The sequence below is a fragment of the Emys orbicularis genome, chromosome 13 (assembly GCF_028017835.1).
Source record: "Emys orbicularis isolate rEmyOrb1 chromosome 13, rEmyOrb1.hap1, whole genome shotgun sequence".
NCBI classification, from domain to species: domain Eukaryota; kingdom Metazoa; phylum Chordata; order Testudines; family Emydidae; genus Emys; species Emys orbicularis.
In genome coordinates this window covers 36,301,386-36,319,829 of record NC_088695.1, presented here as the reverse complement: position 1 = coordinate 36,319,829, position 18,444 = coordinate 36,301,386, and the positions used below count along the sequence as shown (strand labels likewise).

The following is an 18,444-nucleotide window of genomic DNA, read 5'->3' as shown; positions in this document are numbered from 1 at the left end:
GCCCGGGGCGTGGCGCGATATGAGGGCGCCCTACAGCCGTCAGCGGAGACAGCTACAGCTACAGCACGGGGCAACGCCCCCCTGCGAGCAGCTGAGCTGCCTGCCAGCGCTAGGGAGGGACAACCAGAGGCCTGACCTAAGGACAAGCACGGGATCCCGAAGAAACCCCAGCAGCTGACCCAGGAAATGGGTAAAGGCCGCCGACAAACCCCCCCCCCCATCCACACACAACAGGAACCCCACGACACACTGACTGACTAGAGCGCCTCAGCCGCCGCTCCCGCCTATATACCTTCGCGGGGTCCTTCCAGAGCCTGTCGCGCCACTGGACTGACCTGTTCAGGGCCTGCCCCCAAATTCAACATAAAGCCCATAAAGGGAGGACTTATCCCCCCTTTCTAACACACACTATTTCTCACCCCGTCCCAGGGAGCTGATCGAGAGGGGAAGCTGCAGCAATGTGGGCCCGGAGGAGTAGAGTTCTGCAGGCATCGCAGAGGGCAGCCCCGAACCAGGGGCCTCTGTCTCTGCCCGGCGCCCGGCCCGGCCTGGGGTTGGGCGGGGCTCTCTGGGTACAGGCCATCTGTTGTGGCGGCGGAGCTGCTTCTCTTCTGCTGCCTGTCGCCGTCCCCCGGCGAGCCTGCTGCTGACATGGATGAGCTGGACGTGGAGCCGCCGCTTACTGTAGGACAGAGCGAGCCCTCGTCTGCGGGGGGGGGCTGGGCACCCTCTGCCGGGAGCACTGGGGTGGGGGAGGCTACGGGCGGGGGGCACGCGGGGTAGAGGGGAGCGGCTGTGGGGGGCAGGGAGCTGCTGTGGCTCACTTCAGCTTTTCGCCCTCGTGCCTGTGCATTACTGACTGTACCCCTTCGTTAGCACAAATAAGCCCGCCGCCAAAAAGATACAGTGATAATCAGAGCAGGACCCAGCGCCCTTCTGCAGTAATCTCAAAGTGCTTTATGAGGGAAGGTGGTATCATTATCGCCGTTTTACAGATGGGAAAACTGAGGGCATGTCTACTGCATCTGAGAGCAAGCCTCCCAGCCAGTGTAGAAAGACTTGTGCTAGTGGGGCTTGCCCTAGTGTGCTAAAAATTGCTGTGTAGATGAGCCTGTGGACCCAAGCTGGGAGGCTCACTCCCAGATGCAGGGGAAACATACCCTAAAAGGGGAAGAGGAATCGTGTTTGCCTGTTCTATTCTTTTAGAGAGCAGCTGCATGCTTGACAATCCCTGTGCCCTATCTCCTAACAGCTGATTCCTGGGGTGGACTCCAACAGGAAGCAAATGTGTTTTGCCTGGGGACCTGGAGAGATGCTGGTGTATGAAACTTTGTTCCCAAAAGGTGGATAACTTCTCTTTCATTCTTGAGTGTTTATCTTGGTGGATTTTACTAAATACTAATGCAGAGTGAACAGGAATACTCCTAACCTCAAATGTTCAGAAACTGTGAATTAGGCCCCAAAATAAATTGGCTTAAAATGAGATATTTGAAAATAAATTTGGGGTTCTTTTTACTTGCCTTTCCAAGAGTTTGGAGTACACTCAGATCATGTTCTTTCAAGTTTTATTCAGCAACATGAGACCTAGAAACTTCTTGAGCAGTCATTTGACTCCAGGAGTTGAGGCTTCAAGAACACCACCAAATGGTGAGAGAGTTGATAATTCAGTCACATTAGTGTTTATAAGGTGATCAGACTTAAGAATTAATATATTGAAGAGATTTGTATTTTCATTATCACACAAATTATTAGCGTTTTTTGTTTTTGTTTTTGGAATTGAGTTTTACAGAGTGTTTGATATTTTATCAGTAGTTTTGTGCCTCTTGCCCTATTTTTGTGCTGATTCTTAGACTTCTTACCAAATAAATTCCCAGTTAATATTTTAAGAACCATTACTGTAGGCTTTAACTTTTGAAGTCCAGAGTATATTACTATCCCATAGGGCTGAGATGGATTATCTGCATTAAACACTGCAGAGTAGTAGCATTCTTTTGGCTATTTTATGGTTTACATGCTTCATTTCAGAATGTGCAGAGAAAAGGCCAGGCTGCCCCAACATTTTCATTGTTCGCAAAGATCAAGATGTGTACTCGCAGACCTTACGTAAACTCTTCAATGAATCCCATGGGATCTTTGTTGGACTCCAGAGGAGTGAGGAAGAACTGGCTGGGAAGTCAAGGAAAGCACAGTGAGTAAATAGAAATGCTAGATAGTTTTGAAACAAAAAGAGAACATGTCAGCTTCCCTGTCCCCTATGGAGAACATGTCAGTAGTGAGGTACAATTCAGATAGACTGTTCTGTGCCACTTAATAGTGGAGGCAGGTGTGGTGTCTGTGCATCTCCTTAGGTTGGCAACCTTGTGAGAGTTATTAAAGGTACAGTACATACAATACATATTTGTTGTTCATTGACTGAATTTATTAAAGAAACATATCTTATCTTGATTGTTCCCTTTATTTGTGCCCAGTCTCCTTCACTGCTGATGGATACTGCCTCATCTGTAGACATGAGGTAGGAGAGCAACCCCCCTCTGACTGGTGTGTTTGCCGCTTACAGAATGTCTTGTTAGGAAGCGAGACACGGTGATACAATAATAATTTTGCGGTGCAGGAAAGGACCAATATGTTGCTCCCCTTCTTCCACCAAACATATGAATCTATATCCAATGAGGGAGATAATGAAACTGAAATTCTCTCAGCTGCTGACCCTCTGTAATATTGTATAACTAATTTTTCCAATATCCATTTTACAAAATTAGGCCCCTGTCCCGCAAGCAGTCACCTCTCTGGCAGTGTGGAGCCCCACTGACTTCAGTACAGTGCAGAAGGGGTCTGCCTCTGCAGAGAAACTTGCAGAATCGGGGCCCTACTAGCCTACAGGCACAAGCTAACAATAAATAAATCTCTCTAAAGAAAGCCTTTGTATTCTTGGCAGATTGGTTCGAGTGAGTAAAAACTACCGTTCAGTCATAAGAGCCTGTATGGAGGAGATGCACCAGTTGGCTAGTAAGTTCTTCTCCGTTTAAGAAGAGACAATATTCGAAACCATAAAAATAACATTTGCAATTGTAATTTGTTATAACTGCTGTAAAAGTGTTTTCAGATTTTAGTAACTGTTGAGACTGCAGTTCCACCCCCTTGATGCAATGTCAATTTGTAAACCTAGGGAGAGAGTTTTTTCTTTATTTTTTAATTGAATTTTCAGAATTTATTCTGCACTCACTTTTTAAAATTCTTATTCTTCCTAATCTATTTCTCTGCTCTTTGATTCCCTCCTTGATCTTTTTGATTGCTTCACAAGTCTGAGGTTTTTCTTTTCTCAAGATACTTTGTAATCTCCCACTTCCAACGGCCTCAAACAGTCATTCTTATGGTCCCAGGCTTCTCATTATTTATTTGTCACTCCATTAATTTGGGATTCCCTCTCATCTTCTCTGCTGGGAAATGAAGCTTCTAACTCTTAAAGAATCAGAAGAGTAGGTAACCATACTGGATCGTTATTACAAGTGTAATGTCCCTGTTTTGTTGTCACTTCTAGGCAGAGTCTGATGATGGTTGGTGTCATCCTTGTTCTGTTTAGTTAATAGGTTTTCTTTTGCATGTGGAACCCCTATCTATTATTTTGCTCCTTTCCTTACTTCTACTCCTCTTGTACCGGTGAGCATCGTATATCATATATGTAATAATGACATTTAGCAGGACAGTTACAACAAACAATCAATGTTGAAATACAGTCCAGCAACCAAAATTGTTTCCAGATATAACATCATAGAAAGTCAGGTCAGGCTATGTTTGCTACCGTAATGAGAGTAGATGGTCTACCTCATCAAACCCACTGCCTTGTGGGTAGCCCGGGAGGGTGTAAGGCTAAGGGAGCAACCCCTGACAGAAAAGCCCCACTGCCTTGTGAGGGAATTTGGGAGAATGCAGGGCTATGAGAGTAAACTCGGACAGAAAATCTGGAGTGGAGCCCCAAAGGCGGTCAGGTACTAATATTTTAGTATCTTTCCGGCAACTCCTGCAGCAGATCGGGTACCAGATGTATTGGTTCTTCCTCTCCTCTGGATTTACCGGTGACGTCGAGAGCGGGGTCCTGGTGCATGGGCAACTCAGGGCCTCCATATCATCTGCCTAGGCTTGCGCCCTGAAGAGGAACTCCAGCTTTGCCTTGAGCATCGACACAACACGGGAGGCAGCAGTCACCAGTTCTAAGCTCTTACTCGATTGGCATAGAGTTGAGCACCGGGGCAGTCTCCGACGGTGGGAGAGATCATCATATCTCACTGGACAACCACTGCCTGCCATAAAACTGGGCAGCCCCCAGACAATAGGGTCCCGCCACAGTCTGCCTGCTTCAGTGAGTGCTCGGAGCTTAGCAAAACATCATCTTTAAATGTGACCGATATGGCAAAGATTGTCTCTCTCGAGTGGGTCTCTTCAGCCACATTTGCGGCTGCCATAAAGCCAACTTTATGTAAATTCTTTACCTCTCAGGGGTGCATACCCATGGTCTCTTGAGACTGAAAGATGCCTACGACTATAACGTTTTATGAATTTATTATCTTTTCACAGAGCTCTCAGAATGATGTTATGCATTCTATCACACTTATAAAAGAGATCAGAACTTGTACAAAATTAATAAAAGGTGCTAAGTAACTAAGGAAATACCTAGTAACATTTAAAAGTCTATGATAACGAGAGTGGAGAATGCCCAGGCATATCATTGGATCCAAACATGAAACTGCTTCATTTCTGAGCAGTGTCACCAGAGGGCTGGAAAAATGTTTTTGAGGTGTTTTGACTTCTTTCTCTCTCTCCCCTCAGTTTCTACCCGGGACCCTGAGCTGCAATGCCAGCACAGCACCCAGGTAATTTACAAACATTGTATTGTGAAATCTAGTCACAACTGAAAAAAAACGATTGCCGGCAAATACACCAGGCAAGTGTGTTGTGACAATATGTTCTAAATCTGCTTTATTAGTCTTTTGCATTGGTGGAATAGGCAGCAGTATGCTGCTTATGTTGTAAGAGACTCAAGTTGTAGGAGTTATCTGAGAGCTCTGGGTGCTCTGATGGAATCTATATATTGATCCAATTTTATAGACCTCAGATACTCTCGCCCTCTAACAAAATCCAACCATGAACTAATACCCCAGCCCCCCCCTTAGAGCCTACCTCTTTGATGTCCCACCCCAAAACTGGTGAGGCTTGTAGCGAGCCTTGAAATCATGCACTTGAAGCAATAATGGAACTATCTTCCAGGAAGAGTAAAGAATACAAGCTGTGGTATTATCTTGTCAGCATTAATATTGCCGTATTGGCGTTTTCCCTTGTCATGACTTTTCCTTGGGTTATAAATTCAGATCTAAGTTATCTTTATAGAACCAAAATAAACATTGTAACCTTCAATTGAGGTCTCACTGAGAACCAAAATAAACATTGTAACCTTCAATTGAAGTCTCACTGAGAACCAAATTAAACATTGTAACTTTCAATTGAGGTCTCTTAGATTCCTGAGCTTTAATGTCAGAAAGAATTCCTGTACTATCTTAGTGGTGACCACGGATGAGAGATGTTTTTTGTATTTTAATGTGCAAGCAGCTTTGAAACTTCCTAAATCAAATATGTGGCCCAGTGTCTCATTTTACTACTGATCTTCTCTGAAATGTTAGTAAAACGCTCTCCTGTCCAAAGAAGTAAACTTATCAGAGGAGTGGATAAGGAGGAAGGCTGCTATTTGACATGTTGTGGTTCAAATGTCTTTCTTTGGTTGCTGTGTTAGGAAACTCGGGAGTGATTGTTGCATATGAAACCTGTACCTGTTGCTCCTCAGGTCTCTATTCTGTCCGCGATGGAGCTGATCTGGAACTTGTGTGAGATCCTTTTTGTTGAAGTAGCACCAGGTGAGAATTGGAGTATAATGATGTTAATAGGTATTTCTGTTTGCATAGGTATTTGGTCTAGAAATGTACAACGTGCCCATCAGAACATATCTTGGCATGTCTCCAAAAGTCATACTAATATTGCCAGGTAGTGGCAACAAACCCTACCCCTAATGCTTCCTGTCGTGGACAAGAATTGTCTTCTCTGTCTTGCACTGTGCCCTAAACTAATAGACCTCTTTCCCTTTTCCCTGCTGTTCCAGTTTTCTCCTTCCTCTGTACTACAGTGGAACTGGAGTTGGCTCATAGTACATGAAATTAATAGAGAAGTGTGATATCAAACAGAATTTTTTTCTCAGGTTGTTGAATTTCAAGCATAAACAACCTCTAAGTACAAAATACTATTAAATTCATAAGCATAGATTATATATAAATGCTAAGTATCACTTACCCATTAGGGTACACATTCTTTGGTGCAGCTCCACTGACTTTAGAGTGTCTTCACTGACGTCAGTTGACTTACACCAGGAGAGGATTTGGCCTAGGATTTCAATCCAAGTTACTTTTTAGGCAGTCAAAATATGTAAACATATGCTGCCTATTCAATCATATTATCCAGAAGAGAGGTTCTCAAACTGGACCGTTTGTTGAGAGCAAATGAGTTACCTGGTGCTAGTTTCCCTCCTCATTTCCAGTGAAAACAGATTTGAGAGGAAAATAAAATGAAGAGTAAAACTACGTGCATCATGTGGGCAATATAAGATGTATGATAATTATTCATCATCTTGTTTTTGAAGTGCCTGTGATAAGTGACAACTATGTTGTTAGCTAGCAACCTTAGCTAGCTTTATTTTGTCTCTGTGTCATGGAGCAGGTTAATAGACAAAGGAGCAAATCCCCTTTCAGTTTGTAAAATTCCGAGTTTGTTAATTTGGCAGCAGCCTGCTGTTCTTCCATGGCCTTTGGTGGATTGAGCCTTGCAGATAAAAATCCTATGAATGAGTCAGAGGACTAGGCAGACTTGTCCTCTGCTTTTGGTTGTGGGAAATATATTATGAAACTAATAATGTTAGAATCTTAAAACAGCAGGGATCTGATGGAGAGATGTATTCTCTGCCTACAGCTGGTCATCTACTGCTTCACCTCCTCGACTGGGTTCGTCTTCATGTGTGTGACGTAGACAGCATGGTCCGTGAAGTTCTGAGCAGTGAAAATCCATCGAAGCATAAAGACTTCTGGAATGCTGTGAGTAAAGAAATTGGTGCTCTCTCCATCAAAGAAGTTTATACATTTGCATGCGTGCTCTGTCCCTCCTTCCTCGTGAGTGGCTTTGTACGCTAGATTGCATCTCAGAAACTGACATTTGGCATAGTTGCTAATATCTGCTTGGAGGGATTCCTGCATGAAGCCATCATGAAGACGGTTACCCTCACCCCTAGAGAGGATTTCAGATCAAAATAGAGGCCAGGGCCAGCACGGTATAGGGGGATGTTATAGGGCCACCCCACCTGGGGCGCCCTCCTGCAGCAGGCTCTGGCATGACAGGTCCGTCCATAAAAGGAACAGTCTCTCCCAGTGTCTGATTCAAAAGCCCACCTTTAGGCATAATTAATTCCTGCACATATACAATAGTCTACAGCATAAAATAGATCTCCCTGAAATCCCAGAGTACTGCAGGTTCACAACAGTTTTTCATGCCCTCTCCTGGGACATCATTTCCAGCTCACCCTCTTGAGGGAGAGTCCATCTCCAATCTTCTCTGTCTTTTCATCTTTATCCCAGGGCATCACTCTCTAGGCTTTCCACCTGAGAGCTCCCAGTGTCACTTTTCCCCCATGATGCTTCTCTGGTAGCCCCAAGTCAGATCTCCTCTGAGAGAACTCCCTGCAGTGTTCCTCCCATGCAGGCCTCCCTACCTGAGAGTCCTACACATGCTCAAGGAATGTCCCTGCAGGACCAATCCCTTGTTCTTGGTGTGGTTTCCCACAGTTCTCCATTCAGGAGTGTTGCAGGGGGTATTCCTGTAGTTTCATTCACCCCAGTCCCTCTGCCTGTGAGTCCTGCCCTTGCTCCTGGGATCCATCCTCCAGCATCAACCTTCTTGTTTTGGGTTTGGTTTCCTCTAAACAGGGCTGGTTCTTCCCCTGGTTCCTAGAGGCCTCTGCATGAACTGTCCTGTAACTCGGCTGGGGTTCCCCAGCTTTGGCCAGTCCTCACCAACAACATGCTTCGCCTTCTTCCCGCTGGCTCTGTATACTAGCTCTCCTGTGCTACTCCTGTTTCTGTCTGGGTCTCTCCTTTCCTCCCCAGGCAGTTCTCATCTTCCCCTTTCTTGTCTCTCTCAGGCCCTTTTCCTGACTGATTCCTCCACTGTCTGTCTTTCTCCATTAATATGATCCAGGTGCATTTAAAATCAACTGGGAAGCAGCTGAGGAGTCATAGACTCTCCTCCCTCTTAAAGGGGCCCTTCACCCTGTGGCAGGAGGCTTGTGCTGTGTGAGCATTTGAGTTAACAGGATCTGTAGTTGAAGCACTTTTGGTTCCTTTAGCTTTTTGAAGCCACACATGTTAACTCAGTTAAAATTCACCTTTGGTCTGATTCTGCATGAAGGTGGTGTCTCAGCATTGCTTCTGCTTGGTGCTCACGGACTTTGGTGGTTTTTGCAGATGGACAGCTTCGTGCTGCAGGGCCGGATGGATGATGCACGGCATTTACTCTCTAAGGAAGCCAGTGCCAACCCCACATCGATGGGCATGTGCAAAATTCTGGATGACTTGATGAAGAAGATGCCCATTCTTAGTGTATGTATGCAGCAGCCGTCTCATACAGTTCCATTGGGGAATAATGCATGCAGTGGTCTGTAGTGGGGGTGGCATTTGTAGTCCAGTCTGTATCATCTCACCTGTGGGCAACTATAACATAACATCCTGGCCTACTGACTACTAAAATGTCTGAATTCTGATGTCCTCTGGCTGTAACATACATGTTCTACAACAGGGGTAGGCAACCTATGGCACGTGTGCCAAAGGCGGTATGCGAGCTGATTTTCAGTGGCATTCACACTGCCCGGGTCCTGGCCATCGGTCCGGGGGGCTCTGCATTTTAATTTAATTTTAAATGAAGCGTCTTAAACATTTTAAAAACCTTATTTACTTTACATACATACAATAGTTTAGTTGTATATTATAGACTTATAGAAAGAGACCTTCTAAAAACATTAAAATGTATTACTGGCACGCGGAACCTTAAATTAGAGTGAATAAACGAAGACTCGGCACACCACTTCTGAAAGGTTGCCGACCCCTGTTCTATAACAACCCAAAAGACCCATATGCAGGGAGAAGAGCATATTATGTTAAAAGGCAACATGGCCTTGGTGGTGATTCCTGTTCTTACTCAACGCTGTGGAGGGAGACACATTTTTCCAGTTCTTCAAAATGTTCTGATTGACAGCTCTTACACAACCTCCCAGAGAACTTTCCTTGTAGACTTCATCCGCACATCTCCACCTCCGCACATACTGCAGTGGTCTTTTCATGGTGAAAAGGCTTCAGATGCTGCATTGTGGTCCCCTGTGGGTTCCTGTACACTCTGTCACTTTGATATTTAAATGGCTGAAGTGATGGAGAAGCTTGGTAGCAGCATACATCAAAATCCTTGCCGTGGGCCAGTGTTTTGTTTTGCCCATGAAAGGCTTGTTTGAGAGTCATGCTGAATGACAGTTGTAGAGGCTGGACTTTGAATTTGCCTTATTGTGTGTATGTATCTTCCCGGTTCAGATTGGCAACACCCAGACACTGACTGAGATGGAACTGAAATGGCAGCATTGGCATGAAGAATGTCAGCGGTACCTCCAGGATGGGACCTTTGCTTCTAATCTCCACATGGAGTCCATCTGCAAGGTGAGTTGTGGCTGGGAAGGAAGGAGGTTATGTTCACAGATTTGAAGGCACCAGTAGCCATCCATTGGGGATTGGGAGTGCTGTGTGGACACAGGTAATGTTGGTCTGCTGGTTAAAGCAGGAAATTTAGAGTGGTGGACTCTGCGTGACTTTGGACAAATGGCTTCCCCTTATTTCACCTCTCCATAAGTCAGGCAGTAATGCTGGTTATAGAATTGAGCTCACAGACATGTTTTGGGGCCTGATTAACTGTTTGTGAAACACTTTGAGGCTCTCTGCTGAACTCTGCTATCATAAGTGCAAGTTTGATACCATCAGCTCAGACTGTCCCCTCAGTACAATGCTTTGGTCAATGGCATGCCCAAGAGCTGCTATTCTTTTCCTCTTAGTTATTTGGTTTTAATTAAGTTGTTGGTGATTGCATGCCCTGTTAGTGGGTGTGATACCAAGAGAAGCAGAGCTGAGGGATTTAAAGAAAGGAAGCTAGTAATGAAGATGTGAGTCTTTGAGGGCTTACGGCGGCGTTTCTCTTTCATGCTAGATCCTGCTGGGAGATGAGAACGCCATACTGGAGAAGAAGGAGCTCATGACTACTTGGTACCACTTTCTGGTCACCCGACTTGTCTACTCCCATCCAACTGTGAAGCCAGTGGAACTTCGCTTCTATGCACAGGTAAGTCTGGGGTTACTGCATTCAAACCACATTGGGAGGGCTGAAGTTTTATAGGGTCCAGATATTTGTGTGATTTTTTTTTTTCCCCCCCAGAGTTTGAAAGTGGATCAGCAACCTACAGGGAGTTCCAAACATGTGCTATGAGTGAAAAATTTGCAGCTGACCAAGAGTTTTCAGTGTGTCATGTAACTGGTTCAGTTTCTACTTGAATGTGGCAAACTGCAAATACCTGCGCTAATTTTCTTAAGTCATAGTGTTCAATCTGTTCTAGGAAAACAGAGATGAATCCAGTTTGACCCTTTCAATCATTTTTTTTTTGTTTTATCTCCCCCCATCACCCCAATTTTTCCCCAAAAAGTTCTAAATAAGGCTGATGCAACCAAATCTCTTCTCCTGCACTGTCCCCATGGCCCTTTGCATTGAATGTGTCTTGTCTTTTTGGGGCTTCCACAGTCTAGCATGGACCTGTTCCTGGGAGGAGAGAGCAGCCCTGAACCTCTAGACAGCATCTTAATGGCAGCCTTTGAGTTCGAGATCCATCAAGTGATTAAAGAATGCAGGTTGAGTTTTAGTAAGACTTTGACTTCTTGGTTATACAGCACTGCTTCTCTGTGCCCTGAGTCCAGCAGCAAGCTGGCATCTCTTATGGAGAGGAGTCTGCCTGCATGTAGAGATATGTGCACATAATAAGGATGATTGAGCCTCTCTGATCTGTATTTTAAAGACTTTGTCAAGAACACGTAAGGCAGACAGCAATTAAAATGCCATTCCACTAGGTCTGTGACATAGTGTCACTTGTCTGCAAGTCTGCTGGGTTAGGGCAATGTATTGCTTCTCTGACAGTCGGAAATGTCGCCAGAAAACATAATGAGTCACTTGTCAGTTACAGGCTGATATTTTCTTCCTTTGCTTTTTGAAAATGCAGCATCGCCCTGAGCAACTGGTGGTTTGTGGCTCATCTGACTGACCTGCTGGATCATTGCAAGCTCCTGCAGTCTCACAATCTCTAGTAAGTGCCTCTGCATTGTTTACTCAAGTGTCCAGAGGCCAGAGATAGGAACTATTAAGGAGTGGCGATAGAAGGATAACGTGGTATTTTCTTGGTGAAGAACTACATTTCAGAGAGAGGGGATGTGCTGTATATTCCAGTGAAACCTGTGGAATGAAAAGGAAAATCCAAGTGCTGCAAGAAGTGATGTTGCAGGAGAGAATGCCAACCTGCCACACCTCTGAGTTGATACTGAACCAGCGCCTCAGAGTGATGTTAGGGTCTTCTGTGCTGATGGCAGTGAAGTTTTTCCAGATGAAATAGAACTGAATGGTTATTAGAGATCCCATGGTACATTTTGAATGAAGTAGGAGTATGAATCCTCTTGCCTTTGCTAAATTCCAACTTGAGTAATTGCATGCTATCTACATTTCGCTTGCAGTTTCAGTTGGCTAAAGGATCTTCTAAATTATTTTTTAGCTGTGGAATGCTAGTAATGTCCCTCCCAAGAGGTGGCTGATTTTCAGTGGAGTTGGTAAACCACACTGAGATACTCTAGGATGAAATGTATTGTGTAAGTGAAAAGTCTTTATCAACAATAGTTTCAGCAGAGTCTTTTCATTGAGATACAACCTTGCAGCTGTTAATGGGTGTGTACGAGGGATCCCACTGCAATAAAAAACCTTGATGTGCATGTGATGTAGAAAAATGGACTAGTTTAGAGATTTCTTAAAAAAATAAAAACAACTTGTAGCCTGGACTGTGTGAGACACTTAATAAATTAGGTAATCGCATGGTAATCTGAGTATATGTTAGGATTAAAATGTATTACTTTTCTGTTTCAGTTTTGGTTCCAATATGCGTGAATTCCTCCTGTTGGAGTATGCCTCCGGGCTCTTTTCCCATCACAGGTAACAACTCCTTCCCTGCTTTCAGATACCAGACTGACATTGGGCAACAAAAGAGAAACTTTCACATCATTAACATGAAAGGCAGCACAATTAAGTGGCTCTTGTTATGGGAAGGGATATTGATCAAGCTGTTTGACAAAGCCTTTGGGGTTCTTCTGCTAGAACCATGAGTTAAAGAGATCTATTAGAGCCCATCAAGTCCCTACACCATAGTTTTAGTGCTTTGTCTTTTCTAGTTATAAATGTCACAAGTTAAACATGTTATTGCTGCAACCCCAAGTGTGCAGAACAGCTGGTGCAGGTGGTGGTATTCCAGAGCGGTCACTATAGGTATCAGTACTAGATAAAAAGTAAAAGCCAATTTAAGTCTCAAAGATGAGTGACTTAACCAGGGGTCTCCTACAGTGTGTTACTGTTCTTAATCCTGACTCAAATCCCTCTTGTGGCTATAAGAAAGTGCTTAATTGAGAGTTCTCCTTAGAAGGAACATTTGACCTTTCTCTCCCCTCTTTTGTAGCCTGTGGCAGCTGGGGGTAGATTATTTTGATCATTGTCCAGAGTATGGCAAGGTTTACCTGGAGCTTCATATTGAGCGAATCCCCCTCAACACAGAGCAAAAAGCCCTCAAGGTGCTGAGGATCTGTGAGCAGAGACAGATGCATGAACAAGGTGATTGACTCTTGATGACATTTCATTGCCTTATAGTGACCTGGGTGTAACTAAAAACTGACTCTCCATTTCTCTCTTCTCCCCACTTCATCCCAAAGTTCGCAGCATCTGTAAAATCATGGCCATGAAAGCTGTGCGGAACAATCGTTTAGGCTCAGCACTGTCCTGGAGCATCCGAGCCAAGGACGCAGCGTTTGCTACACTCATATCGGACAGGTGGGTCTTTGTTACTCTCTAGACTGAGCAGAACCTTTTGGGGAGGGGAGCACTGTCCTGAGAAGGCTCTTCTGAAGGCTAGTTGAGATAATCTGTTAGAACCTTCCTCCCCTTAGGACAAACTAGTGCAGCATCTGTGCTAGTGAATTAAATCCTTGACCCCTTTCAGAGACAAAGGATTGTGCAATACTTGCAACATCCTTCTTCCTTAGCCATTTCCCTTTTCCTTACCACTCTCCTCCCCACCTTCTGCAATCCTCAGAGGACAAGAATAGGGAGATAACAGACCTACAGATCAACTTAATCTTAGGTAGCAGAGGAAGTTAACCTTATTTCACGGAGATCCTGGTTTTGAACTGAATAAACTGTTCAGTACTTAATCTTGTGGGCAGTGAGGGGGCTGTACGGGAGGAGGAACGCCCTACTAGTTTGAACACATGAGATCTGGTTTCTGTTTCTGACCTGCTCTAGGCTTCCTGTGTGATCTTTTGACAAGTCATATCATATATCTGCTTCATTTTTTACAGCTGGGGGAAATAGGGAAAGTACCTGTGTCTCAGCTAGGATTAGATTGTAACTTTGAGATCAGTGGGTAGAAGATGCTCTAGAACAACAGTTCCCAAATGTTTTGCTAAGGTGACCCACAAACTGCATTTTGTGTTTTGTTTTTGTTTGTTTGTTTTTTTGTAATCCACCATTACCTATATGCACATTCTGCCCTGCCGTCACAATCCTAATCCTGGGCAGCTGGGTGGTACTGCAACCCTGTGTGCCAGGTCACAATGCCCCAGAGCAAGGAGCTGGGACAGGAGTTGTCACTGTTGGGCGAGCACGGGGCAGGCTTGATTTCCAACCCACATTCCCTGTGGGCCACCCTGCTCACGGGGCTAGGAGAAGTGTATGTTTGCCTAGCGCCCTGCGACCCATCTAGAATATTCCCACAACCCCCAGGACCCATTTGTTTGGGGGAAAACTGCCCTAGAAGCGCAAGGTATTATTTCACATTTGAGGGTTGAGTAACCTGAGAAAGGAGTGCTATTTTTGTCTTGTTGTAGGAGTGGGAGGGACTATATTTGCTTGAACGGAATGTGGAAGAAAACCAACACAGGAAGCAGGCACTGAAAGCAGCAGCATAATAAAGGCTCGACTGAAAAAACTCTTAGGACTTAATTTGCTCCTGCTGCTTATCAGCTCTTCTGTGCAGTAGAAAAACAAAGTCTTTGTTATGACCTAGCAGAGCTGTTTAGGCATCTGTTTGCCTCAGGACTGCTTGCTGTGCTGCTATTCTTCCACCTTTGCTTTTAAAAACAAATCCTGGTGACTGCAAATATCCTGAACAACAACAAAAATAAAGGGTGCGGAGACGGGTGTATTAAACATACACCGTAATATCTGAATGGACCCCACCTCCAGGGAATGGTTTTGGCTCTTTAGGAGGGTGATTAAAACAGAATGACATTGGGTAATAAAGCTTCTCTGAAGAGTGGGAAGCGTAGGCTGAACCTGGTGGACACAAGTCTCTGACCTCCAGCATGTGCCACTTCCCTGTAGATTCCTGAAGGATTATTGTGAGAGAGGCAGCTTCTCAGACCTGGACCTTATCGATAACTTGGGACCCTCCATGCTGCTCAGTGATCGGCTGACGTTTCTTGGTGAGAATCTGCTGCCTACAGACCCTTCCTAGAACTGCTTTAAAGTGTTGTTCACCCTAAAACCATTTCTCTGGAGCTGCTACTGGTTCTCTTAATTTCTTCTCCCCTGTACATCCTGAGTCCATTACAGATGTCAGGGGGAGAGCAAATTACTATATGTGGTTTGGGATGTCATCCTCTTGCTGTTGTTGGCAGACTGTTTTACCTCAAACTGCATTCACAGAAGGTCTCTGATGTTCCACCTCAATTTGTGCAGGGCAGTCTGGGGCTCTGGGATTTATAAATCTAAACTAAAATCTAACTAAATAAGCATTTATTTTCCCCATCTGTTTCCCTATCTAGTGGTGCTTCCTGTGAGGAGTTAGTGATCAGAACCTGGAAAAACTTGTGTGTGGATTTTCCTAGATCCCTACAAAGGCAACCCCCTTGCACTAGTTATCTTGCCCATATGGTAGTTTTGCCCACTGCTTAGAGCTCTCCAAAGTACATCTCCGCAGCTCCATTTGTTCAGCATGGAAACGCCAAGCTCACAGTGAGGAGGACTTGACTCCATACAGGAACTAGGGGGCTGGCCCTCTGCCAAATAACACCGGAAAGGCTCCATCCGCTTCCTTTGTATATGCACAACTTCTTTCCCCTGGCGGCACCAAACATTACGCTGCTGATACCTGCCTATCTTTTGGTGAAATCCCTTCCCTCCTCAATTAACCACTTCACTTCCTAGATGTCAGATCTCATCCTAACCAGGTCCTGGGGGTTCAGAGACTTACAGGTTAACAAAGATCTAAATTTCCAGTATAAGCAATCAGAAAAATCAATGCTTTACGGAAAGCCTTTCAAACCCTGTTACGTTCTAACGCAAATATACAGGGCAGAGGCCTACTTCTTCCCTTGCAGGCCACCTTTAAAGGAAATGGTGACTTGCAGAATGTGTTTGATTTAAAACCATTCTCTGAGCTATTCTGGAAGATGCTGCACAGACGCTCACTGTATTGCCCTGAACAAAACTGAGGTGTTGTCCTTTAAGCAGGTTCAAGTGGTAAACATCAAAAAAGGGCAGATTTCCTTCTGTCCCCACCCTGTATTTATTAAGCTATTTTGATGTATAAATTGTACAGTCCAACTTCCCTTTTTAACCCAGACCTGCCAAAGGGCCCAATCCTCCCCCCATTTAAGTTCTGGGAGTTTTACCACAGACTTCATAGTAGCAGGATTAGCCTTAGTTTTTTGTAACCAAAGCCTAGGATCTTCTGACAGTAGCTAACGTTTTACTCCCCTCGCCCACCACACACACAGGGAAGTACCGAGAATTCCATCGGCTGTATGGTGAGAAGCGGTTCTCTGAAGCTGCCAAGCTGCTCCTGATGCTGATGACGGCTCGTATTGCTCCGTGTTCCTTCTGGATGACCCTGTTGACTGATGCTCTTCCCCTCCTGGAGCAGAAAGAGGTGAATGTGGGGTTCTGATGCAACACCACAACCACCGTACTTTGTTGACCCACAGGCACCCCTCTTATTCCTGACTGGAAGTAGGTGTACACAAATATGACAGGGTATCCCAGAACTACCTGTCCCCCCCTCATGACTGACACAAGGTACACTAGCGATTCTCCATACTTCTCATGTAAATGAGTTAGATTTGGCTGTTCAAGAAATGTGTGGCCATGTGAAAGTCATGGCCAGTGGTGGCATGGAGGATGCAGAGGCACTTAGGACAAAATTAATCTCTGATGTACATCCTGTGAAATCCTTATGTTTACACTAAGATTGCAAGTATTAGGGGGATAAGGGTGTAATTCAGCCCTCTCCTTTCAAAGTAGCAGACTCAATGCACTGTTGAGGATTTAGGCTTGCTACAGACTTGCCCAGTTGTTTTGGGGGGTTTGAATTTGAGATTTTCCAGTGTGCATCCCTCTGGCTTACGGTCCATCCAGAAAATTACAGCCTCACAAGTGCAAGACCCATGACTTACCAGGTGTTAAGTGGTCCAAATGGAGTCATGGGCATGCAGAAGCATTCTCCTCTTGTTGACCTATCCCTCAGGAGCCACTCATTCTGGATCCCCTAGATAAGTGGTTAATGTTTTAAGCAAACAGTCTCTTTCTCACAGGTAATATTTTCAGCAGAGCAGACATATGAATTAATGCGCTGCTTGGAGGACCTGACAGCTGGAAAGACAGATAACCAGAAACTCCAGGTAATCTTGCCTGAGGTCAACTGGATGATTCAACTGGGGTAGCATGGGAAAGAGGAAGCAAGTCTCCATAACACTATTCTTGTTTCTAGGTTGATGACGTTGAGACTACCAAGGTGGAAATCCTGAGACTTGCTCTTGCACGAAACCTTGCCCGAGCTATTGTCAAGGAGGGCACGTTGGAAGGATCATGAGAATGGGCTACTGAAGTAACTGTGGCATACTGTATATAAAACTGACTGCTTTTCTAAGAATAAATGTCTTGTTTTGCATATTTCTAGCTGTTCTTGTGCCAGTGTTGTTTGTCGTCTCTCAATGTTTCAAATGAGACAATGAACATTTAGAAAGTCTCCCCCCAACATTCATTCTATGCCCCTAGATTCCTATGAAGGATTTGGTTGCTATAAGGCAGCTTGCAGGGGGATGCTTGCTGGGCTTACCGACATGGTTAGTCAGGTAGCTAAACGTGTAACATTTGCCTCTGTTACCATTTCAGTTGTCGCCTCCTGTAACTAGAACGGAATTTGAATAGCCGACCTTTCAAACCTGATAGATTTGACACCACCTCCTTTTGGTTGGTGGATTGAATCTTGTGGCTTCCATAAACAGCAACCTGCTCCTCACTGTGTCACAAAGGGTCACACACAGAGCAAAGTAGGGAAAACAGTTTATTTAACATGCAGCAAAACAAATGCATTGGAGACATATTTACAATATGACGGCTCAGTATGAAGCTGCAACCTCAACCTCTGAACAAGTAACATTCATAAATAGTTTAATTTCCAAAGCTTGTACAATACTTTTCCCCACAGTGAGACTATGGTGCCTTGCCCTTTGACTGTACAGCATGGGCACTGCAGTGCCGTTAACGAGGAGAATGAAGAACAGGAGTACTTGTGGCACCTTAGAATGAAGCTATTCTGCAGAAAGCACTTGTGCTCTTCTGATTTCCTCACAGCCACCATGAGAGTCACTTCTAGGCATCTAAAGCAGTGAAACCTGCTTCCTAACAATACGTTACAGCACCTGGGCAGACTTAAAGAGCTAAGCAAAGCCCCTAGATGTATTGTCTACAATGCCAGTGAGGCCCATGTTGAAAGCAGAAAGAAAGTTCCTTGCTCACCACCTCTTTCCATCAGTTTAAGAACACAGCTGCTGCTTTTTTTTCAGGATCCAAGAGCATCTTCCAGTCACTTAAAGACAACTGAGGAGGCCACACGCCTTGGTCCTGAGTGCCAAACCAGCGTTGACACTTAGCAAGCTGAGTTTGGATTTTTACTTCTACACTTACCTTTCAATGGCTAGTACCCCCTTCGCATCAGGGCGTCTGCTGTGTCTTTCACTTCTCCTTGCGGTT

At 44.7% G+C, this 18,444-nt stretch overlaps 1 protein-coding gene across 1 annotated transcript; it reads left to right on the top strand.

Moving 5' to 3' along the window:
* The first annotated feature begins 577 nt into the window (after positions 1 to 577).
* On the top strand, positions 578 to 17,354 carry NUP85 (nucleoporin 85). The gene is made up of 19 exons (XM_065415605.1): positions 578 to 684; positions 1,253 to 1,343; positions 2,026 to 2,188; positions 2,936 to 3,006; positions 4,825 to 4,868; positions 5,834 to 5,903; positions 7,006 to 7,127; positions 8,550 to 8,684; positions 9,663 to 9,785; positions 10,327 to 10,458; positions 10,912 to 11,018; positions 11,384 to 11,467; positions 12,292 to 12,357; positions 12,875 to 13,026; positions 13,125 to 13,242; positions 14,794 to 14,894; positions 16,191 to 16,342; positions 17,004 to 17,090; positions 17,180 to 17,354. Exons 1-19 carry the CDS (start codon positions 652 to 654, stop codon positions 17,279 to 17,281), a joined length of 1,953 nt encoding a protein of 650 aa, XP_065271677.1. The 5' UTR covers positions 578 to 651; the 3' UTR covers positions 17,282 to 17,354.
* The last annotated feature ends 1,090 nt before the right edge of the window (positions 17,355 to 18,444 follow it).